General features: G+C 36.9%; 1 protein-coding gene across 1 annotated transcript in view; it reads right to left on the bottom strand.

Annotated features, from left to right (window-relative positions):
- The window catches only part of FOCAD (focadhesin), a 240,939-nt gene that overhangs the window by 206,635 nt on the left and 9,463 nt on the right, over positions 1 to 24,841 (bottom strand). The window contains exons 2-4 of the mRNA XM_004677690.2: positions 10,622 to 10,709; positions 7,874 to 7,948; positions 4,741 to 4,895 (exon numbers count right to left, since the gene is read on the bottom strand). Of these exons, the coding sequence (XP_004677747.1) occupies positions 4,741 to 4,895; positions 7,874 to 7,948; positions 10,622 to 10,678 (287 nt within the window). The 5' untranslated portion in view covers positions 10,679 to 10,709. The remainder of the gene's footprint in view (positions 1 to 4,740; positions 4,896 to 7,873; positions 7,949 to 10,621; positions 10,710 to 24,841) is intronic.

Genomic DNA, 24,841 nt, shown 5'->3' with positions numbered 1-24,841 from the left:
CCTCCGGGGCAGGCGGGGATCGAACTCATGCAGAAGTGGCTTTAGTTTCTCAGTGAAGTGCTTTAACCCGCTGCGCCACCAGGGAGGGCCAATACATGCTTCTTTTAAAAAATAATCTAAGAAATGTAAAGTCATTGAAATTTTGCCTGGGAAAGTTCTCTATACTCATTTGTCTTCTAAGTACCAAAAAACAATCTGATTTCTTCTGCAGCATTTTTCCATTATAAAAGTAACATGTGTTCAATAATCACTTTTCTGAAATCACCTAGAAACATCTTAGCATAAACATACGACTATTACAATGGAAAATTTTGTGACAAACAAACCATTCACCCAGATCAACTAACTTAAAAAGAAATAGGGCAGAATGTCCTAGACAAGCAAAGTGGCTGGAATCACTTTTCTGATTATGAGCTGCAAGTTGAGATTCTGGGATTTTAAAGAAAGAAAAAAGGATGGGAAAAGAGGAAAGAACAACATCTGGAAATAGGCACAATTACTGAAAGGAATATTTAGAAGACAAAATGCAGAAACAGACGTGGACTAGTAATTCTGTCACTCTCAGATAAGAGTTAAATGAGCAATGATACCAATGGAGCTCTAAACCCACCCCCAAAAAACCTTCAAATTTATGAAAAAAATACTGGCACCCCAGCTGTAGATGAAAGCATGTTAACACTGTCTTCCTTTTAAACCTTGGGGGAAACCTCATAAAGACATCTTTCATTAGTTCTTCTTCTGCCAAATAAAATAAAGAGAAAGAAGCTAAATTGTAGGGGAAAACTTCAATAATACAAGGTATGAATACAGTGTCTCCTCAGTTGCTAGTTATTTCCTACATGATAACAAAGCAGTTAAGTTTCCCAAGAAACAGGGTCATCAATAAAAGACAAGACCGTGACAGACAAGCATTTTCTCATTAAATTACCCTAAATCTTAACTCTAAAAAGTTCTCAGAATCATTTTTTGCCAAACTGGACTTTCATCAATCCATGATCAAAGACTCACTGAATCCAACAGCTTTAGTAGGACCCAGCAATTTTAATAATCTCTTGCAAGATTTCATTATAAAGTAGACTTTCAAAACCCCAGAAAAAAAAAAAACACTTTAATCTCTTAAACCTTCACACACTTTATCCCCCCCCCATACACAAATTGCAAGTCCCTTCTCTGATTGAAAGCACAAAATGCACATAAATCAAATGCTAGCCTGGTTTATCTAGGGCATAACCTTCCTACCAAACATATTTTTAAAAGAAGGGGGGTTGGGGAAGCAGTTGAACTGAAATTACAGGCTGTCATGACATCTCAATATCAAAAACTGAATACCTGGTTCCACAAGAGAGTATGGGTTTTATTCGCAATCCCGTTACTAAGCAACTGCAACAATGGCTGCAAGAGCTTTCTGGAAGCTAGTGGAGTTAAGAGAGAAATCTAAGAAAAGAAAAACTGGGAACTTCTTGTTTTGGGAATCTATAATTCAGGATAAATTCCATATAAAAGCAAACAAACAAAACCAAAATCCTACACTCATCCTTAAAGGACCAAAAAAAAAAAAAATGCTACTATATATCCTTCACTTTAGTTTCAGTTTGGGTAATTTCAAAATTCACATTTAACTGGTGATAATGATTTCCTTACTGTGTTTCCTTTGTGGTCCCCTTCTTTCCTTCACCCTCCCTAGGGATTGATTTTTTTTTTTTTAATTTCCTTACTGATTAAAAGAACATTTAGACCTCTTAAATCCATTTCTTTGTTTACAGAAGCCATAAAAACTAGTTTACAATTGTTTCATGTTGCCTCAGCTTTGAACCAAGAACACTCTTGGACATCAAACTATTCCTTTGAAGAGAACAGTGCCTCAAACAGAGCCAGACACTTTCCCAGCCACTCCCTGAAGTTTAGCCGACCAGAGTTTTGCAAATGTCAAGTCTTTTTCAAAGTTAGACTACACAATGGAGCAGACTGTAGACCGATGTTTCTCAAATGGTTGGCTGCATTTGGGGAAGTAAGGGGGCATATATTTTTCAAAGGAATTTTATAGACTAGACCTGCCAAGGAGCAAGTTATAGGATTAGGAGAGATGATCTCACCAACTTTTCTTTCCATCTTTCCTTGCAGCTTTCAGTGCTTACAATGCTGAGAAAGCTCTGGAAGCTACTTACTCTCAAGATCTATTCCAAAGTAGACTCCTTCTCACTATTGACTCCCTACCCCTTCTCCCCTCAATTCCTGAAGGATGCTAGGTCAATGGATAAAAGTAAAAGATAAAGTTTTAGAAATATTTTTCTATTAATAAATCAAAGCTGACCAATGACTGGGTCTGTTCCAAGATTCTCCAAGATTCTATTAAATTTCTGTTTAAAAAGGAGAAATGCAGAAACAAGGAGAAACATCAGTGCTGGAAACTGAGACCCAAAATGTCTCAGCCAAGACAAAGGAGAAATGACAGCCATTCCTACTTTTAGATCCCAAGGATCTACGCGCAGCTGTGTTTGACGGAAGAGTCTGTTTGGGTCTCCTGTTTTTAATTAAGTTTAATTTAATTTCTTAAATTTGATTCTCATTTTACTTTGTTTAAGATATAAACAATGCAAAGTAGAGTATTTGCAATCACTACAAACCACAGTGCTCTGCTACTTGAAATAAAGTAAACAAAGAAAATTCTGTTTTCTGACACACAAATAATTATTACCTCAACTGGCAACAAAGAAAACTTAACACTTAACACTTACATAACACATTTCATGATCAAATTAATTCAAAATTAAACTGGCTTGCTTCAAGGTCACTCTGTCCACATCTCCCTGCAGCTAACAATTTAGACAACATGAACTCCCTCAGATAAGAAACTTTTTAAAGAAGTGTTTTTCCAGAATCCTTCAGTTTTTGAAATTCCTTTATTTGCTTGCTATAAAGTTAACATAAAGTATAAAATGTTCTTACTATATAATCTGTATCTTGGTCTTATTTCCAAAGAACCTAAAAATATTTTTTGAAGCAGTTGGTAATTGCAAATAATGAGATTGATACAACAGAATATTAGAAAGCTAGCAAAAATCAGAAAGCACTTTATGCATGTTCTGAAATGATTCTCCAAGATACCTTTTTTCTAACTGAAAAATGCAAAATAAAGTATGCTCTATATAGTAAGTTACTAATTCTGTTTTCTTTTGTAAAAAAGGAATATATATTCACATAAACTTTTGGTTGTATGTACTATACAACAACTTGGAAAGGATAGTAAGACCTGGTAAGTGTTTTACCTCTGAGAAAGGAAATTAAGATACAGGGGTAGAACAGGGACTCTGCCTCACACACTTAAATACTTACCATGTGACTGTACTGCCTATTGAGAAAATAAAAAAAGTCTCTAACTACTGACCAACTGTAGTATGTACAAATGACATACTGATTCACTATCAGCAGTGACATACACTTTTATATCATCAGCAAAGATTATACTTTTCATTTACCAGTAGCGAAGGGGGGACTTGTAATGATGTGTCTATGATATAACACAGCAGCATAATTTTCGAACCTGATGTTCTAGAACTAGAGGTATAATCTAACCTTTGATTATTCCTTAAATGAAAAGACAGTACTCTGCCTTTTGTACTGACACTCCTACTTTTTAATGTAAAGAACACAACTATACAACACAAGTATATTCCATGTTCATTAAGTGTTAAGGCATTTGAAGAATATTTAGTGGAAACAAGTATCATTTCCTGAATTTTATAAAAGGGGTAAGACAAAATCTAAACGGTATGCTTAAAGTCAACCAGTTAAGTTCCTAAAAGAGTTAGAGTTAGCAGAGTTAAGACTTAATTTTTCAAAACTACTTACTTAATGGGTATATAACAGGATCCTTCTAAACACATTTGTTTGTGTGTATGCATACCAAAACAAAGACAGAAAATGAAGTTTTTAGCTGTGATCAAATCCTAACTTAGTCAGAAACATCTGGCCATCCACTCTGTCCAAGAGTGTGATAAATATAAAAATATGAGTCAAGGGCTTCCCTGGCAGTGGAAGAGGTTAAGTCTCAGCGCTATGAGGCTATCTATCCACATCTACCAGCAGGAGTTTGATCCCCAGCCAGGGAGATACCCCACATGGTCCAGCAGATCTCTCCTGGCTCAGCAATGTATTTTAGCCAATCTGCCTGTTGTGCTCCTCACTATCTCTGGTGAATCCTCTCACGCTCCCCACCCACCCCCCACCACCACCACCTCCTCTGGCCTATACCTCAATCACTGTGTGCATAAATAAATTTAAAAAATCTTTCACTATAGTGAAATACACTACAGTGCATAAACTTTAGGAGTGGTACTGCTTATGAACAACCTTCCTTCCTAAAATGTCAGGAATTTGTACTATCATTGTGCATTATAAAGTACTTAGCTATTTTCTTCATAAAAAGAGACCAATGATAAATGTATGCAGAACCTTAAATCTTCAGTATAACAAGATGGCCAAAAAATTCCAAAACTGCAGAAATTAATTAATCTGCTCACACCACAATAGAAATTTGGTTAGAATATTGACAATTTCAATGTGTAAAAACTTATTCATTTCCTGACCTTTATTTCATCTACTGTTCCCACAATAGACAAACAAATCAGGTACATTTTAAGGGGAAAAAGAAACCAATTGGTTAGTAGGATATGTATCCTTAATGTGAATTTTTTCCTAAAAATTTAAATGTTAACTGATGAAACAGATAACAAAGTGTACCTGGTGGATGGAATGAGGTTGAGTATCCCATTGAGAACATAGCCGAACTCCGCATGACCTTGGGCCACAAGAGCCACCAGCCCCTCACAGCAGGCTGTTCGAACCACTACATTGTCACTGCAACACTTCTCCCAGAGCAAGTTCAAAGCAGGAGTCTGAAATCAAAGTAGTGATTAAAAGACACATAAACACCATCAGAAATTCATCCAAATGTAATTTGTTCATAACAGATTATCTTTCCTGTACCAAGATGACTCTTGTTATTGCTCCATTTGAGGAATCAGCTAAAGTTCTTGGCTTTGCTCTGATATAGCAACTCTCATGAACTATTTTTGCAGAAAATAAAGCTGGCTGCAGACAAAGCTCTGATCTGAGTTTAAGCAACACAACAAAACTAGTTGAGGATCTAGACAGTCTCTGCTATAGTACAGTGCTCTAGCCAAGTCATTTATACAGCCTGTTAGTCTAAGATAAACTCCATGCCATACCTGTGCTTCAAACCCTAAGTGACAGTAACATTTCCAGAGAACATTCCTGCATAAACATCCACCCCACCACAACTCACAGCCCCTGTCACAATTTGTGGAAATCTAACGTGGGCTCTGAGGAGAGAGGGAGAAGTAGGGTGGGCTACCAGCAAGCTGTTGGTTACATGGCTCCCCACGAAAGTCTAGAAAATTGAAAACTGTTTTCCCAAGAGAGAGACTGTGGCACCCACCCCCCTACCCATTGATAAGAAAGCACTGGAAGCACACAGAAATAAATGAGATTTACTTTTTCTTTCTTTTGAAGATTTGTTTATTTTTGTATATAAGAGCTGGAGTGTAGGCCAAAGGTGTGGGGGGAGAGGATTCACCAGAGACAGAGTGGGGAGCAGAACAAGTAGATCTACCAAAATACACTGTACAGGGAAGCAGAGGATGAGACAGTAGAGGTCTGCTGTACCATGTGGGTTGCCTCCAGGCCAGGGACCAAACTGATACAGCAGTGGCTTCAGATAGCTTTAAACTGCTGAGGCTTAACCCCTTTCACTACCAGGGAGCACACACCCTGCCCGCCCACCAAAAGTGGTGTACTAAAAGTCCTATAAAAGCAGAGGTGATAGTTTTCATAACTTCTCTCATGAGCCTATAGTATCAAAAAAAAAGTTTGCTGCTAATGACAAACCTATATTTGAGTGTACTGTGGAATAAGTCCATTTAGATTTATTCATGGTTTGGGGGCTATTTCAGTTGTTCTGCCTTGTTTTGTTTTAAGAATATACAATGAAGTTATTTTTCCTTCTTACTGACATAATTTTTAAGGGAAATATATAACTTGGAGGAAAAATTTTTAGATTCCCAGTTCCTACAGAAAAAAACAGAAATATAAAATCACCCCTTCCACACTGTAGCTGGCTCTGAGAGCCTTTTCAACCTTAGGATCCCACTATAACAAAACAATACAGTTAACAGTTATTGCAGGAAGGAAATAACTTATATTCCATTTCTCCTTTAATTCAGAAAGAAATTTTATTTACCTACATGGACAATGCTAAAGGGTACTAAATCTCATTATTCCATTCATTACTAAAAACAAAATAAATATACAAATTGTTGCCTCAGGTAATACTGAGTCCTCATGGAAGTAAGTTTCGGTTTATAAATAGAAGAGGAAACGTTTAGTTACAGGGATTTGACATTCAATAAATCCTGGCAGTTGAAGTAAAACCTCTAGATCTGCTCACAGTGTATAATATGATTATAGACAGGATTAAGATCAGGGTTCTCAGAAAACCTAATTTATGTGACTACACACAAATACTAGATAAATGCAGATTAGCAAAGTCTGCCCCTACATTTACTTCAACATGTCAGCAGAAGCTGTAAAGAAATGTGACTTGGAGCAGCTAATCAAAAAGAATGTGAGAGACAGAAAATCAATGTATAATTTCTCTTGTGAGAAAAAAAAAAACTTCTTTCCATCAACTATGTTCTCCATAGAGTTTACCTTAAAGCACTAAGCAGTTCCTCATCCATCATGCCAAACCACGCAACACTAGACAATCAAACCCTAAGTTGTATATGTCTTGGTAAACTGGCAGTGCTTCAGTTCTTAACATTCACCTGCCCTATGCAAGGGACAAGATTTTTCCTCCAGCTCCAACTGTCAATGCATGGCTTTTCCAATGTAAAATTTGCATTTGGCAATATAACAAGGATGAGAAATCTACACCAAATAAGACCCTCTGTGCTCACTTTGTCTATTAACAAAACTAATCCCTCAGTGGTAGTGCTACCTACTTTCTCTAAAACTCTGTGACCCTCATTCCAGCCAGGTTATTTTTTGTGATTAATCATAAGAATACTCCCTCCACCCCCTCCATATCTCAGTTGAGTTTAACATAACAAATATTAAAACTTAAAACAATTTACAAAAAAAAAAAAAATTTACACGAGGCTTCCCTGGTGGCACAGGGGTTAGTCTCAGTGCTATCTAACTATTGCCAGCCACTGCAGCATGAGTTCAATCCCTGGCCAAGGAGCTGACCCACATGACACAGCAGATCTCTCCCGTTTCACCTGCTGTTCACCTCAGCAGATCTGCTCCCCACTCCACTCTCTCTGGTGAATCCTCTCACGCCCTCACCTCTGGCCTATACCCCATTTCTTTATACATACATAAATAAAAATAAGTCTTTAAAAAAAGGAACTTTAGGCCCTCCCTGGTGGCGCAGCGGATTAAAGCACTGCACCGAGAAGCTAAAGCCACTTCCGCATGAGTTCGATTCCCGCCTGCCCCGGAGGTGACCACATGGCGTGGCAGAACTCTCCTGACCCGCCCGCTGCTCCCCTCAGCAGTGTACGTCGTCCGATCTGCCTGTTCTGCTCCCCACTCTGTCTCTGGTGAAGACTCTCACCGCCCCTGAGCCTCTGGCCTGTACCCCAGTTCTGTATGCACAAATAAATAAATCTTTAAAAAAAAAAAAAAAAGGAACTTTAAAGAAAAAAAAAGGTGAAAATGTGATAAGCTTCTCATAGCTAAAATCATTTCTAAGGTGACCCAAACTATGCAGGAAACAAAGAAAGTAGGAGAACTAGCTGAGAACAACGTCTGAAAAGAATCAAAAGTATGAAAGTTACAAAACATAGACCTGGTTTGTGGACTGGTGGATCTTGTCTGAAGAGCCATTTTCCTTTAGGACTGCAGCAATAAGATGACCCACAGTCTAAAAACAAACAAAATTAATGAATACATTTCCTCAGAATGTCTCTTCAAATGGTACATTTGAAAATAATATCACTGTACTTGTTAGGTATATGACTATGCCAGACAGTGAACTAATAATAAATATATAAAATCCCCAGTCAACTGAGTGTGCTATATAGAAGGCACTAAATTAAGCACACCACAAATCTAATTTCTGATCTTCCTAACAACCCTCAAACTAAACATTTTTATACCAGTTTTTTTAGATCAATACAAAAACTATAGTTCAGAATGCTAAGAAAATTGTCAGATTTTTTTTTGTTCAAATTACTGTCACTGTTAGAAGAGATAGCCTGAGATTGCTTAATCCATGAAATCATAAAACAAATGAGAAACCCCACAGCTTTTAAAATCCATCTTTGCATCTAAATAGAATCCATCATGCTTCATCATATTTTTAATGAAGATAGAGAAAACTTACATCTTTCTGACTACAACCTACACAGATCTGAACTAATAGGTCCCTTCCCACCACAACCACTCTGCCTCCTCCAGGCTCAACAATTTTAATTTCATTATCATTTATTTTTCACAGGTTTTATTCCTTTTTTATAAGCTTTCTGTCTCATAAGTCTCTAATTTTCTGCTTTAGCCAAAAAGTCTAAAAGTAAATCTAAGATTATGAAATATGTGTACTGATTACATAAACATCTAAGAATTATTATTTCATGCTACCTTTATTCTCAGTTCTTCAGCACTACCCAGGACTGCTGTCTTAGAGACAGTAAGTGTTCCAGCATTAACAGTCATTCTCTGCATGGGCTGGGAAAACTTTGCTACTCTAAATTTTGCTCCTTCACTTTATGACGCAGCAAGGAATACATGCCAGTCTTGCACGGTGTCCAGAAAAGCTCAAATAAAAAACACAGTACTCACTCCTTTACTTCCTTCTGCATAACACGGTTGGAAATGATAAAAAAAAATCTCAATAGCTTAGTAGTTTGTTTTGTAAAACAAGTCATTTACAGGAATGTTAGGTTTATTTCAATTTACTGCTTTCTTACCATCTAGTTAAAAGAATGATAACAAGAATTCAGGACCAGTGAATTTTGGTTCCTGATTACAAAATATACCATATTTCAATGACTGTAACTTGACATTAACTGCCAGATGTGCCATTATTTTATAGGCCAGGAAGGAGAAAAAGACTGCTAGTTAATTTTTTATACAATGTTTCTTTATAATTTAAAATTTTGATTTTATATTAATAAAAGAGTTCTTTTAGACTCATCTAGAAACTCCTGGTCAAATTCATAAATGTGCAGCAATACAACTGTATAATGACTGCTGACATCAATTACCAGAAGCAATCCAATTTCAAAGATGTTAAAATGTGAAAAAAAATGTGTGTAAATCAATGAAATATGGTGCTAACACTGAGCAGAGACTACAAAAGAACAATACTAAGTATTCACAGAGGACAGGGCAAAATTGCAAGAACCTAATAAAACCAATATGAAAACACAACAGGATTTTAAAAAGTTACCATTCATGTTAAGAAAAAGGACTAAAAGAAAATACGTTTGATGACAAACTTGCCCCTACAGTCCACCAGATTCGAGTTCTCTAATTTATCTTTAGATTTGCCCTTCTAACAAGTCACAGAAATAGCCTAAATTGATTATAAAATAAAAATACAAAATCCACACTATATTACTAGTCCAGTCTTTCATAACAGAACAGTTTAAATAGATAGCCTACACTAAAGACACATACACTTTTCACGTAATTGAACAGTAACACAGCCATTTCTTGTTTATATTAACAATGAAACTCCAGACAGAGAAAAGTAGAAAATGTGGACAGTATCCTCCAAGCCTTCCTCTTCATCTTCATGGTAAGAACCTGTGCTGCAGAGGATATGACTCCAACCCAGTCAGGTAGAAGGGAATCTTGCATAAGGAGTGTTCTACTCCTCATGGAAGGGTTCCCCACTACCCAGCTAAGTCAATTCTTCGAAGTTAGCTGTTGAAAGTATCCAAGATGCTGTGTGCTAAGTCTTCAAAGAGGCTTCCAAGTAGCTTCAGGGGTAGTTTTTCTCTCACAAGAAAATACAGTAAGCTGTGTGATTAACACTGTGATTAACTAAAAGGTTACTAGATTGCTGACAGCTAACCTAACATTAACCTTAATCAAAAGCTCTCTAAAATAAATGATCAGAGCGTCCTGCCTGAGTTAGTCTTTACAAAAAGTTTAATCCAGATTATTTTACATATTAAATGCCATTACAAAAATCTACTATTCTTAACAGTTGTACAGGGGTAGAAATATACCTTCTAAATATTCATTTCTCTATTCTGTAAATGTACCACCATTTACTTTTCTTCCTAATAATTATAGACTAAAAAAGAGTACCTCTTCAGTAGCTTCCCAGTTAAATAAGGTCTTATGTTCTATGAGAACAGTATGATAGAAATAAGGCAAGATTGACAATTTCCAATTTCAAATATTTCCTGTGTCAAACAGAATTTTCAATTTAATGTATATAAAATTTGCTTACTAAAGAAATATATATATATATACATATAAGGATGAAATAATTAATTTGAAATATTTAACTTGAAAAACAGTTAACAATCCACCAAAAAAGGGAGGTAAGGAGGAAAGAAAGGAGCAATAAACATAAAATTACCTGTGATTGGATAAGAGAATTTGGAAAGTCAAACCTTTTCCTGATATCATCTGACATTTTCCTTCTCTTACATGGATGTATACCAATTCTGTAACCAAAACAAATGAATACTTGTTAGTCCAGAAAAGGAGTTTCAGACCAATGTTATTCCTCAAATAACATGAAAGAATTCATCCCAGACACAAATGAAAAAAAGCAGAGGGTTGGTTCACAGAGCAATCCTGGCATATCCTGCACTATTAACCCCTTCAGACCTCTAATGCAATCATTGATAAATAAAACTGAGAACGACCAAAAAGCTCTTGATTTTTCCCACCAGAGTTCCTCCCAAAACAGACAAATTTATACTTTCGAAACAATTCAAATTAAATAACATGATTTTAAAATGTTGATCTCATGTTAGAACTAGAACTCAAATTTTGAATGACTCAAAGTTCTGAAAGGGAAATAAACTTTCACAAAATTGTTTAAACCATGCCTCACTTACTTGGGTACACTTTTTTTTTTTTTAAGATTTATTTATTTGTTCGTACAGAACTGGGGTACAAGCCAGAGGCTCAGGGGCGGCGAGAGTTTTCACCAGAGACAGAGTGGGGAGCAGAACAGGCAGATCGACTAAGTACACTGCTGAGGGGAGCAGCAGGCGGTCAGGAGAGGTCTGCCGCCCCATGTGGTCACCTCCAGGGGAGGCAGAATCGAACTCATGTGGAAGTGGCTTTAGTTTCTCAGTGTTGTGCTTTAACCCGCTGCGCCACCAGAGAGGGCCTTGGGTACACTTTTTCATTAAAGCACTAATCCAAATGCTAGTGACATGTGTAAAGCCTAGGTGAACCTTATTAAGGAAATATAGAAATTACCTAAAACTCCTATCAAAACAGATTGCTTGTCTCCTAAAAGAGGAACAAGCAAGCAATTAGCACCAACTTTTAATATTTACATCACACCTCTCATTCATACTGAGCTCCAAATGGGAGAGAAGGCATGCAGGAAGGATGGAGGAAGGCAGGTGGTAAGTGGAGACACTGAACTAATTAGAGGATCACCCAGGGTCCCAACTTATCCAATTCTCAGGCATCACTGAACCCACCAAATTACACTGCTTGAAGAAATGGAGGCTTTCGCTACCGATTCATTATATTAAAGCTTATAAATTATGGCACGAGTGTCTTACCTTTTGAAAATAACAGGCAGCAAAAACCAGGCTCTCCTGATCTCAAAAATAGAGTTTCTTTTCAACTACTTTCTCCCTCCCAAAGGTAAACTTGCTAAATGGATCATTTATTTTTGTTTTCCTCTTCAAAATCTAGGTCCAACTTTAGTTTCCTGATTTTGACATCTCACTGCACTGAAACAACTTGTTCTAGTACTGTAAACCATTTCACCTACCTGAATCTATTCAATAGTTAACCAAGTAGTTTTTTCACCTTCCCAGCTGTGTCAATCTCACCGTTCTTGGAATTATCTTCTCTTTTGAACTGCATGAGACACTATAGGAAAATTTCCCAAGTATGTCCCTGGGAAGGCAAGGATAAGGTTTCTATGGGGTTAAAAAAGAATTTAGTAGGAACAGAGGGCCTGCCCTGGTGGTGCAAGGGGTGAAAGCACAGAACTATAATGCTATCCTCAGCCACTGCCGCACAAGTTCAATCCCCAGCCAGAGCTGACCCACATGGCACAGCAGACCTCTCCTGTCTTGCTCACTGCTCCCATCAGCAGTGTATATCTGTAGATCCTCCTGCTCCTCACTCTGTCTCTGGTAAATCCTCTCATCACCCACACCTTTGGCCTGTTCCCCAATTCTTACATGCATAAATAAATAAATCTTTTAATAAAGAATTTAGTAGGAACAGATACTGCCATCCTGAAGATTCATTCATTCTAGTATTTGATATACATTTATTTGGTAACTACTGTGTTAGGCATTTTTCTAGGTGCTTGGGCTTTAATAAATAGTGAAAACAATAGACAAAAATCTCCACACTCAAAGCTTACAGTATAGTAGGGAAGGGGGACAGTAAAATTTAAAAAAAAAAACCTACAAACAAAAACATAAAATGCAATATGGTATAAGGTGATAAGGGAAGGGCTATGAAAGAATAGAAAGTAAAGCAGATTGACTGAAAGGGAGGAAAACCAGGGGAAGGACACCCTTGTATTTGACATATGGTGTTCAGGGTCAGTCTATCCTAGAGAGGATGGCATTTGTAAATTAGTTAAACATACAAAGAGCTGAAAGAAGAGTGACAGATACAGGAAAGAGTGAGTACAAAAGCCCTGAAATAATAAAAGTATTTTAGACTTATTCTAGAAAGAACAAAGAGATGAGTCAGAAGCAGAGGGAAGGGGTAAAGAAAGCTAAACCAGGACAGAGTCAGTGAGAAGCCTGTGGATCACTGGAAAGACTGATGCACTTATGAAGTGGTTTTCAGTGTAGCTGCTCATGAACTGGATGAGAGGATAGGAAAACAAAGATCAGCCCAAGGTTTCTAACCTGAACAACTTTATTTTTAATATCAACTCCTTTCAAGCATTCTATACATGGAACAAATTTATATATACTAACCACGGCATTTTTACTAAAAAAAGTTGGAGTTGCCATCAACTGTAGTAGAGAAATAACTTTTGTGCAGGAAGACCAGAAATTTCATTGTGACAAGTGAGTTTTATATACCTAATAGATATCCAAGTGGGGACGTCAGGTAGAAAGTTCACTACATGAAATCATAACTAAAGAGAAAGTTCTTAGGAGACATAAATAATGTTGCGTGTTCTTAAAGAATCTGAGTGGTTCTACACCGTGAAGTTTGATTAACTTTGCTTACTCCAGAATTTGCTAAAGCAAAACTGGTAAAAGAACCCTTTTTCTAGAAATATCTGTTTTTCTAAAAATACCAGTCTACACAAACAGCTTTTACTGGGACACTTGCTGGAAAGCAACTGTTGTGCCAGCTGCTCCAGGCTTCTGTCCATTTTACCACTGGAGCTCCGTCTTCCTTCCTGAAGGAGGTCTCAAGCCTCACTGCCTGTGCTCTCCTCCTTGCACATTGTTTCAGAGCCTTCATCAAATCCAGTTCTCCAAACATTTCTCTCCTCTCTGATAAGGCTCTGACACACCAGAAATTGGAGGTGACAAAATAAGATGTTTTCTCTCAAGAAGTTTTGCTTTTCAGTTCCCCTCTTCCCAGTGCCCCTTTTACAATTTCCTTCATCCCCATTCTCTAAACACAATCTCTTCGCCACAATATCAGTCATTCTTTGCGACATCACAATCCCTCTCTCCCCACTACTTCTATACTTTTAGGTAGTCCGCATACTAGGCTTACTGCAGTAACTGCTTAGAACTGGGGTTCTCCATGCTTCACTTCATCCCATACACTGTTGTCAAACTGTCCTAAAATATTATTTCCATCACATCATTCCCTGCAAAGAATTCATAGCTGGTTTTCACTAGCCTGCCAGATTAATGCAAATTCTGACTCTAGCTTTTTTTTTTTTCCCCAAGATTTATTTACTTATGCACACAGAGCTGGGATATAGGCCAGAAGTGCAGGGGCAGTGAGAGGATTCAAGAGACAAGAGTGGGGAGCAGAACAGGCCAACTGATGAAGTACACTGCTGAGGAGAGCAGCGGGCGGGTCAGGAGAGGTCAGCTGTGCCATATGGATCACCTCCCGGGCGGGGATCGAACTCATGCCGAAGTGGCTTTAGCTTCTTAGTGCTGTGCTTTAACCAGCTGTGCCACCAGAGAGGGCCCCTGACTTCTAGCTTTTAAGCCCTCCATCAACACTAACACCCATTCAACTTCATTTTTCACTGCTCTCTGAATCCAGTCTGGTTAAAACAGTTTTCAGAATGAGCTCATGTCTCAAAACCTGCTCATTCCTAAAGGTAAAGTTCACTCTTGCTGTTCTCTCCCACATAAAATGACCAGCTCTATATGCTCCCACCAGTTAAATTCCTCTCACAACACATCTTCTCTGTTAGGTCTTTCCCAAGTAACTGATGCTTATAGTAATAAGCTTTATAATTTTTTGCTTTATAATCTCTCAGTTCAGATGCATTTGGTTTGACCCACCCCAGCATAGGATCATTTGGGATATTTTTTTGTAAAGGGTCAGACAGCACCTGCTAAAGTCTGCTATTGCAGAGGAAAGCAACCAAATACTAACAAGCAACCATGGCTGTGCTGACCAAACCATTACAAAAATACAAGGCATGTAGGTCATAGTTTACTGACTCCTGATTTACATGACTATTTTTTCTCATTGATTTTAAAAAGTTGCTCTCAAATTTGGGCCTGTGCTTCCAGACACATGTAAATATATAAATAAGGTAGATTATTCATCTTTTAGTATCTGAAAGATGGAAAAATACACTTTACTGAAGCAAATAAATTTTTCATGTCCTAACCTCTAAAGGAAATTTCCACATTAGGCTTTAGTTATAGTATACACAGAGGTATAAAAAACATTATTCTCAGTAGCATAAACCCATGGAAATTTTACATTACTTCGTTTGTAAACAAGCCCTGGAATAATGAGAGGCAAAAAATAACATACAATTCGGGCTCTCCCTGGTGATGCAACGGGTAAAGACACAGCACTGCAAGCTAGCAGCAGGGGCTTCAGTGTGAGTTCCATCCCCAGCCCCAGAGGTGACCCACATAGTGCAGCAGACCTCTCCTGTCTCGCCCTCTGCTCCCCTCAGCAGTGTACTTCATCAGTCTGCCTGTTCTGTTCCCCACTCTGTCTCTGGTGAATCATCTCACTGCCCCTGCACCTCCAGCTTGTACCCCATTTCTATATGCATAAATAAAAAATAGAAATAAATAAATCTTTTTAAAAAATAGTAACATACAGTTCAAGCTAAAGCGTATCTGCAAATGGGGTCCAAGTAAATTTTTTAGAGGATCTTATCACACTCAAAATAAAGTAGACTTTAGAGTATCCAAAGAAGCAGATGGCTATTGATGACAGAATAGATGTACCGAAATGACAACAGTGATAAAACTAAATAGAAGAAAGTGTGGGATTATACTCTCGGATCCAGGCCCAGAATGCGGGAATGCCAAAATGCTGTAGGGACCAGATGAGCATTGGTTAGGCAAGGAATTCATTATGGCAGTGAAGAAGCCAAACCACCCAGAAAGACGACTTTACCACCAACAGAGTAAAACACTACTGTATATAGATGACAAATACCTAGGCTCACAAAAGGCAAAATTATTTCAGTGTGACACTTTAGAAGATGAATTCGTAACTTTATCTTTCCCATCAAATGGCCATTAAGCATATTCAGAAAGCACTACCCACCTGAAATATGATTTGATATCATCCTTAATTTGCCATCCTTGGGCAAATCTTTCATCCGCTAGAGACTTATATTTCATAGCTAATCCCAATCATTTGGTCTCTCAAGGTATCAGAACATCACAGTCTCTTGGGGAGTTTCAAAAAAGAGTATATATGCTTGCTATACTTCCACAGTACAGCCTATATCCTACTTTATTTGAATATCAACTTCCTATAAGCATTTTATACATTAAAGAAAAAATAATTTATATGTTGCTTCTTGCGATGGTATTCTTTACTAAAAGGAAACCAGCAATATGCTTCATAAACCACATTTATGTTTGATATCAAAAGATTTATCTCCAACCTGTGATTGTACCTTTTTTGCTATCTATCTATATCTAGAGCAGAAAGAGAATTTTTAATGAGGTCTTTAAGTTCCAAGTGAATCAAAACATTTGTTTAACTCAAGCAATTATCCTTTTATCTGTCAAGGTATTTCAGTCCCATAAGAGCACTTCCAAGAAAATAAATCTATCAATTGCATTCTAGAGGTAATACAGGAGCAGCAGATATATAAAGTACTTTGTTTTCAATTTCCTCTAGGATATACAAATAAGCAATCATAACACACAAAAGCATTTAGTATGAAACTACAAATGAAGGATCCACTCTGAAAACAAAAGAAATGGATCTAATTATATTCACAAGCGCTATAGGAACCCTGCAGGAAAGGTAGGTAGGGGGAGGTCACAAAGAATTATATACTTTGGACTGCCAAATTTCTATATATAGGCTCAGGTCAGCAATGTAAATGAAGCGGTAGAGGATACATTCTTGAAGTTAGTTTACATGAACCATGTGGCAAAAGAGATAAAAGTGTATACTTCACATAATGGGACTCTTTCAGAGGCACAAAACCTTAAGACTTCTTTTCTAACACTAGCAACTATTCCAGTTAACAGTTATGTACTTCCTTCTTTCTGCAAATCAAGCTTTCAAATCATCAAGAATTTTAAATACTTATCTTGACAATTCTTTAAAATATTTTAATGGCTTATAGGAAAGCTGATATGCACTGTCATTATTGGAAGTTAATGTTACATATAAGTTTATCAAGACTCAAGGGTATATTCTAGACATTCCTAGTTAATTCACCTGCCTCTTAAAAAAAAAAGGAAAACTGGAAAACTGGCACTGCCTATACTTTTCAAGCCACCTTGCTCTGCTGTCCAATATTTAGATCTTCCTTGTCCTTCTGCCTTAGCTTCTCACCTACCATTTCCTCAGTCCCTAAGTATCCCTGTATATCCTTAGGATCTAGCAGCTGGATCGTTTTATCACCATGGATTAAATCCTGACACCAGCTAGAAGCTCAAGCATAGTCTCAGCTCTTACTTGGAAATCCAGTGGCCACCTGTACTCTCAAATTAACAAGACTGTATAATTCATAAAAGTGGAAATATGGGGAAATATATGGGAAATTTTTAACACTGAAGAGTAAGTATAAGAAAATAGTAGCTATAATCATTATAGTGTCAAAAAGACTTGTACTAAGTCTTTAGTATAAGTCCTAAGCTGAGAAAATACTTATATGTTAGGCAGTTAATTCCAAAATCCAGTTGAAGCAGAGGGCAACTAAGAGTCATGTCAAAGTCACCTGGTCAATAATATAATCAAGGAAAGCAGAACTGCACAGACAGGACAGAGACTGCTCTTTCAGTATTGAGCTGTGTTCTCCTATTTCTATATTAATAAAACTTCAGAATAATCAGTTTCATAAAATCTCCTAGGCTCAAGCATGGTGTGATAAAACCGTGTGCATGATCAAATTCTCTCAATAGAGTTTGAACAGACATAGTCGGCTACTTCCAGGCTGGAGCCCCTTCCACTCTTTCCAAGCAAAGGCAGCTATTGGCAGTAAGTCAGAGTCAATCATGTATATGAAGACAATGTTCCTACAGCATGATAGAAGAAACAAGATGGAAGCAACCTGGATCATCAAATGATAACTTAGAACAAAACTACATATCTGGAACTCCAATTATTGCACGAGAAACTTCTGCTTTTTTTGAGTCATTGCATTTTAGGATCTCTTTGTTGCAGTAGCTAGTAATTCTTTTATTATATAGTGAATCTGAGCTCATTTCCCTCCCATACTTTTCTCCCTTAGGGAAATGGAAAAACTGTCAGAGAGGTTAAACACCTTGCAAGAAAGCAATCATCCTGGCAGTTCAGGTAAGAAGGAAGGTTCTAAGACTTCCTTCCAGAGTTTCCCTGACCATCAATAACATGAGCCATTACCTGCACATCCTTCATTATTGCATCATGTCCCTGAAATTATAAGATCTATAATTCAAGTGCTGAGGAAGTTTAGGTAACGCTGAGCAATAAAGACCTCACCGTTTACAATCCACTAACCACATTCCTGCCTTTACAATTTAGTTCTTTCTCATTTATATCATATACTACTTACTCGTAGATTTTGAAACAGAGGTCTAAAATAAGATCAAAGGCAGGAAATTCCAAGTTAGAACCAGTTGCTGTTCAGAGGCAGGCATTAAATAAACAAAATCATCAACTTGAATAATACCTGATTTGTTACAGTAGTTTCTCTAATTAGTCTTGAATAATCTTTTTAAAACTGCCATGCATGTATGTATTCATATACTAAATAAATGAGAACAGATAAAAATATTTAAATCATTTTTAAAAGGATTAACTTAGTACTATAATTTTTACAGTATGCAATCTGAATCTTCAAAGAAATCCTCAAATTAGCTCCTTTCTAGGATGATTTCCTTCCAATATTACAAATTTTTGCTATTTTTAACAGCAAAAGTATGTTCAATTTCCCACATTTTTTTCTTACCCAAAGGACACAAAAATATTAACTCAAAAGGAAAACGTCATTTCTATGTTTACTGCAGCACTATTTACAATAGTTAAGATATGGAAACAATCTGAACAGCCCAAAAACAGATAAACGGCTCAAGAAGATGTAATATATATTTACAATAGAATACTATTCAGCGATCAAAAGCAAAAGAAATATATTAACTAATGCCATTTGCAGCAATGGGGAAAGCTAGAAGGGATTATGCTCAGTGAATTAATTCAGAAGGAAAAAGAAAAATACCAGATGGTTTCAGTTGTAGAAAAAATATAGGGAAACAAAACAAAGGGTCAGAAAGAAAAGACATACTCTCCTCAGTACATTTTAAATGAAATATTGTTGATATAAAATAATCATAAAGTAGGCCCTCCCTGGTGGCGCAGCGGGTTAAAGCACAGCACTGAGAATCCAAAGCCGCTTCCGCATGAGTTCAATTCCCGCCTGCCCCAGAGGTGACCACATGGTGTGGCAGACCTCTCCTGACTCGCCCGCTGCTCCCCTCAGCAGTGTACTTCATCGATCTGCCTGTTCTGTTCCCCGCTCTGTCTCTGGTGAAGCCTCTCACCGCCCCTGAGCCTCTGGCCTGTACCCCAGTTCTGTATGAATAAATAAATAAAATCTTTAAAAAAAAAAAAATAATAATAATCATAAAGTATATTTATAATAAAAATTATGCCCAATCATTTTAAAGCTCTTACAGACCAATAAATATCTAATATAAATAACAAACTCCATATTTACAATATAACTTCAAATAAACATTAGTAAAACACCACAAAAATGTATTTTATAGGTATTTTACTCATATTTCCTCTCTTCAAAAATGTCTCCAATTTTGTTCACCAGTTCTCTAAAATGATTTACTTCTTAGCAAATATTAATATAGTACAATTTGAAGTATTTATGGGATAATGATGTGATATTTGGGATAGTCCATAAAAATATCCCAGTCTCCTCCAGGGAAAAAAAGGGGGGGGTGAGGGTGGTTAATGATAATAAAATAAAATTATCTAAATGTTGATAACAGATAGGAACACTGAAGTTCATAATACCATTCTTTTGTAAATGTCTGAAAAATTCCATGATAAAAAAATTTGAACCCCACATATGTGATTCTTTACTAGGGGACAGACAATTTTCTAAACACTTTGCTTAAATTAATTCATTTCACCCTCACAATAATCCTGTGAACTAGATTGTGAATAAACTGTGGCACAGAAATTTAAATAACTGTCCCTAGGTCACCTATTAAAAGTGTCAGAGAATTCAAAGCCACAAAATCTAGGTACATGTATATACAGAAAAGTCTGCAAAATATAAATTATGGGTGGTTGCTTTTTTCAATGTTTCTATTTTCTAATTTTTCACAAATATGTGATTTCTAATTGGAATAAAATTACCAAAATATGAAATTCTTTATTCACACACTAATGCATCTTTAAAAGTAGAGAATGTTACATTCTGAAACGCAAATCACGGTAAGCTTAGAAATCCACCATCAAGGAATGTCATAAGGAAACACCAAACTAGGAAACTTTTAGGAATGAAAAAAACTGATTTGTTAACCATTTTACAAATGCTTTATGGAAAGAGTAATAATGAAAAGAGCTAACTTAATTAGATTCAATTAACTTTAAACCATTTAAAAACTTACTTTCTCCATTATCAACGGGAAACATAACCATTATAATTTCCCCAATTAGACTCCTGGGACATTTTACACCAAATAAAACTCTTATATTTGAAAAGAATTATATAGACTGATTAAAGTTAATTGACATTTTTTTTTATTGCTGTAAACTAACCAATCAACCTCACTTCTTATTTTTCATAAAACTAAATTCATGTAGAATGGAATAGTTACAGCTTAGTTATTTTATCTTGCATTGTTAGTACAAATGAAAGCTGAGTATCAAATAAGTGAAGGAATTTTACAGTAAGATGGTAAATCTTTCTGCTATTAACTAAGTCAATGTAGCCCAAGGTGGACGCAGAGACTATCTCTGTGATTCAGTCCTAAATGGATACAATCACAAAAACGTAACTACCACACTTAGAAAAACCACTCTGGAAATGTTAAAATAAGCTAAAGAGTCTACTATAAAGGAATGTCACATTCTTTTGCAAACCCTAAAATGAGAAAATGTCTTTATTCTGATAATAGTTAGTCTCACACCTATCATTAGGTTAAGAGCAACTTGACACAGAGCAAAGTGCATGGATTTGTGGGTAGAAGGCAAACCTAGATGTAATCTGGGCCCCAACACTAGTCACTAAAATCTAAGTGAAACACCACTTCAGAGCCTATTGCCTCATAGGTTAGCTAGGAAGAAACCTGTCTCTCAAGCCCTTCCTGGTGGCGCAGCAGGTTAAAGCACAGCACTAAAAAGCTAAAGCCACTTCAGCATGAGTTCGATCCCCGCCTGCCCAGGAGGTGATCCACATGGTGCATCAGACCTCTTTCCTGGCCCACCCACTGCTCCCCTCAGCAGTGTACTTCATCAGTCAGCCTGTTCTGCTCCCCACCCTGTCTCTGGTGAATCTTCTCACTGCTCCTGCACCTCTGGCCTGTACCCAGTCTGTATGAATAAATCTTAAAAACAAAAAATGGTGTGAATAAAAACAACAACATGTGAATAACAACATGAAAGTTGCATGAGAGTCAAGAAAGTTGGAGAGAGGGGCCCTACCTGGTTAAAGCACTAGGAAGCTATCCATACCCACTGCAGCCTGGCCATTACTGGCCATTACCAGCCTGGGAAGTAATCCACATGGCACAGCAGACTCTCCTGATTTGCCCACTGCTCCCCTCAGTAGTGTACTTCATTGATCTGCCTTTCCTGCTCCCCACTCTACTTTTGGTGAAACCTCTCACCTGTTGCACTTCAGCCTGTACCCCAGTTCTTACATGCATAAATAAATAAATCTTCAAAAAAAAGAAAAAGTTGGAAACAATAGGCACTCTAAAATGTGATTTTCTTCCCTCCCTTGATAGAAAATAATTTGAGTTTTAGTGATAAGTAGTGTATCTCTAATCAAGCACTAAAGTGGGATCATGTAAGTTATCAGATAAGTAAGTTGGAAAAACATGAGATCCCCATTCAAAACAAGGGTTGACTTCCAATCTACCTGCTGAAACCTTTCAATAACTTCTCATTGTACTTTGTACTAAAATTACAAACACCTTGACAACTTTAAAACCACCACCAGAAAAGAAAAACACAAAAATAAATAAGCAAAATAAAATACAAACACCTTACGTGGCCAAAGATCCCACATGATGTGGACTCACAATTCTCCCTCCTCCAGGAAGCCTCAGCCACACTGATCTCTAGTTTGCTCTTTCCACATTCAGCTCAGAAACACTCAGGCCCTTCATTCAGCCTCAAGTGTTTTTGCCTTTGTTGTTCAAACAGCTGAATTCTCACCCTTCCCAGCTTCTCTGGTGCATTCCCTACTCCCAGCCTCAAGTATTTCCTCACCACTACCCTGAATGACCCACTATTGTATCCTTCGCAGCTTTTCTCACAATAGCAATGATCATTTATTTATTTCACCTGCCTTTCTCTAACCACCACCCCTACCCCAACCCCCCCCCAGTGAAATGCAAACTCTTGAGGGCAGGAACCAGCCTCTCTTGTTGACCTCTATAATCCCAGTATATAACAAGCACCTGTTTAGTAAGTAGTTTACTCAACAAACACGATGCAGAACACAGGATTCAGAATAACTGTCAGAAGTAATAGCTCCAATGGCCAAACACACCACGAAAACTCTTTAAGTAGCTAATGCCATCAGATCTTCAATCTGAGGTAGATATTATTAACTCCATCTCCCATATGAGAAAACAGGAGCTCAGTGAGGAAGTAACTTGCCTGAGGTTATACAATAGCATAATAGCAAGGATTTACTGAGAATTTTTTTTTCTGGCTTTGTTTAGTTTGTTACTTTAAAAAATGTTATTTTATGTTGGTTATTTTGATGTAATGTCTGGGAATCCAGGATCCCCAACGCCCCACCCCCAAATTATGTTTATTAAGATACAGCAGGTTTACATCTTTGTATCTGTTCTGGGAGTTATAGGTTCAAACCTCTATAAAGGTATTTTTTCAGACCTTGCCCACCACCAGTGCCCCAATAATCCTCCACTGTGGCCCACTCCCTCCCCCACGGTTACTTCACCACTTTCTGCTTGCTTCAGCTTTGCATTCAGCTGAATGCAAAACTGAAATTTTCTTTTTTTTTTATTTTACAAAAGTTTATTTTTACATCATTTTGTACCTTTTTTTTTTTTTTTTTACAATTGAGATGGATTTACTGAGAACTTTACCATGCACCAGGCAGGTACTGTCGAAGACCTCGAAATGTATTCTCTCACCCAATATTCAAAACAACCTCAAGACACCAGTACTATTATTATCCTCATTTTCATATGAAAACCAAGTGAGGTAAAGAGAGATCAAAATTAATTGCCTAATTATGTAAGATGCAGAGCCTGTATATGAACTATACAGTGTCTCCAAAGCTCACATTTTTAACTACTCCTCTATAAAGTACAGTTGACAGGAAGTTTTTGTAAAAGTAAGATAATCCAGTAAAGCACTTCACTCAAACTAGGCTATAGAAAATACTTTTAAAATGTTAGCTATTACTATTTTTAGTCCAAATTCAACACCTTGTTTTTACATTCTATCTTGGGGCATCTCAGGAAGTCAATCAAATCTTTAAAAAATACCTAACTAGGACAGATTAATAGTAAATCTGGTTCCCAAAGCAGTTCATCAGCAAATGCAAACACCTCTGCATCTTTTCATATATTGCAATCCTAAAAACATAGTCCAGTCTAATGTGCAAAACTTACATATTAAAGGGCTGCTCCATTCTGACCACAAATATAAAAATTATCAATGTAAAACACTCATGTAGAGCACCAGCCCCAGCAAAATACTTCCCACATCTGCATATGTTCTGTGATTTTATGCTTTTATTTCCTCATTGGCCATTCAATTTAAATTCAATGAGCATCTAACAAATGGTAAATTGGCCACTTTCATTAGGGTAATTAGTGTCTCTATTTACTAAGTCCTTGCTTCTTGCCACTAATACCCATATTCAAATTTCTATTTCCATTTAGTTTTTTAAATAAGTAAATATTCATCTTAATATATGAAAGCAACTATTTGTCCAGATGACAGTCCCAAGAATACCACACAGGCATAGAGGGCACCACTGAGACAAGTGCCTGGCTGACAAGTGGCCCCACCTGGGACAGCTCAAAACCCAGCTCAGAGAGATGGGAATTTCTGGGTGGGTGGTTTACCTGTGAAAACACCTGTTTAAAAAAAAAAAAAAAGTTTCCAGAAGCAGTAAGACCAAAAGAAAGTTTCTATGTGTTCTTTCTCAGTTCCTACAACTGCCTCACAAAATAGGGCTTGAATTACAACTGAGCATCATGATCCAGGGAAGAAGAATATGTGGATAAGGGTAAAGGCAACCCGGTGCAAAGCGAGGCTCAGACAATGTGTCATGTCCCTCAAGATGTTGATTTACTTTCTCATTTTGAACAGGCTGGTTTTCATAGATGTTTTCAAATCAACTTTCCAAAACAGAAAGCAAGAGAGAAGACTCTATCTTTTACTAATTAAGACTCATGAGACAGAGACCAAAATAAGTTAATAAGAACCAGATAAAAAAATAAATTTGTAAACAACTTTATTTTCAAATTAATACAATAACCTAAATTGAGTTATCAACACATTTAGGGTTTAAAAATAATTAGTTCTTTTTGGACACACACTTTTCTTCCTGCTTTTTTTTTTAAACTGAGCATTTGGTTGATCAAAATTTATGTATAAGTAGCATAAAGGTGAATTCAGTGAAGCCCAAATCCCAAATCAGCAGAATTCAGATTTTATTACTCTAATTTTCATTGCAGTATACACTTTGCTTTTTCTTTTTAAAAAAGTCAGTGAACACCTGCTGGTGGGAATGCAAACTAGTACAACAACTATGGAAAACTGTTTGGAGGTTCCT

This window comes from Condylura cristata, unplaced genomic scaffold (genome assembly GCF_000260355.1).
Source record: "Condylura cristata isolate star-nosed mole 26May11 unplaced genomic scaffold, ConCri1.0 scaffold00006, whole genome shotgun sequence".
Taxonomy (NCBI): domain Eukaryota; kingdom Metazoa; phylum Chordata; class Mammalia; order Eulipotyphla; family Talpidae; genus Condylura; species Condylura cristata.
The sequence above is the reverse complement of the archived record's forward strand: the minus strand, read 5'-3'. Positions and strand labels throughout refer to the sequence as shown.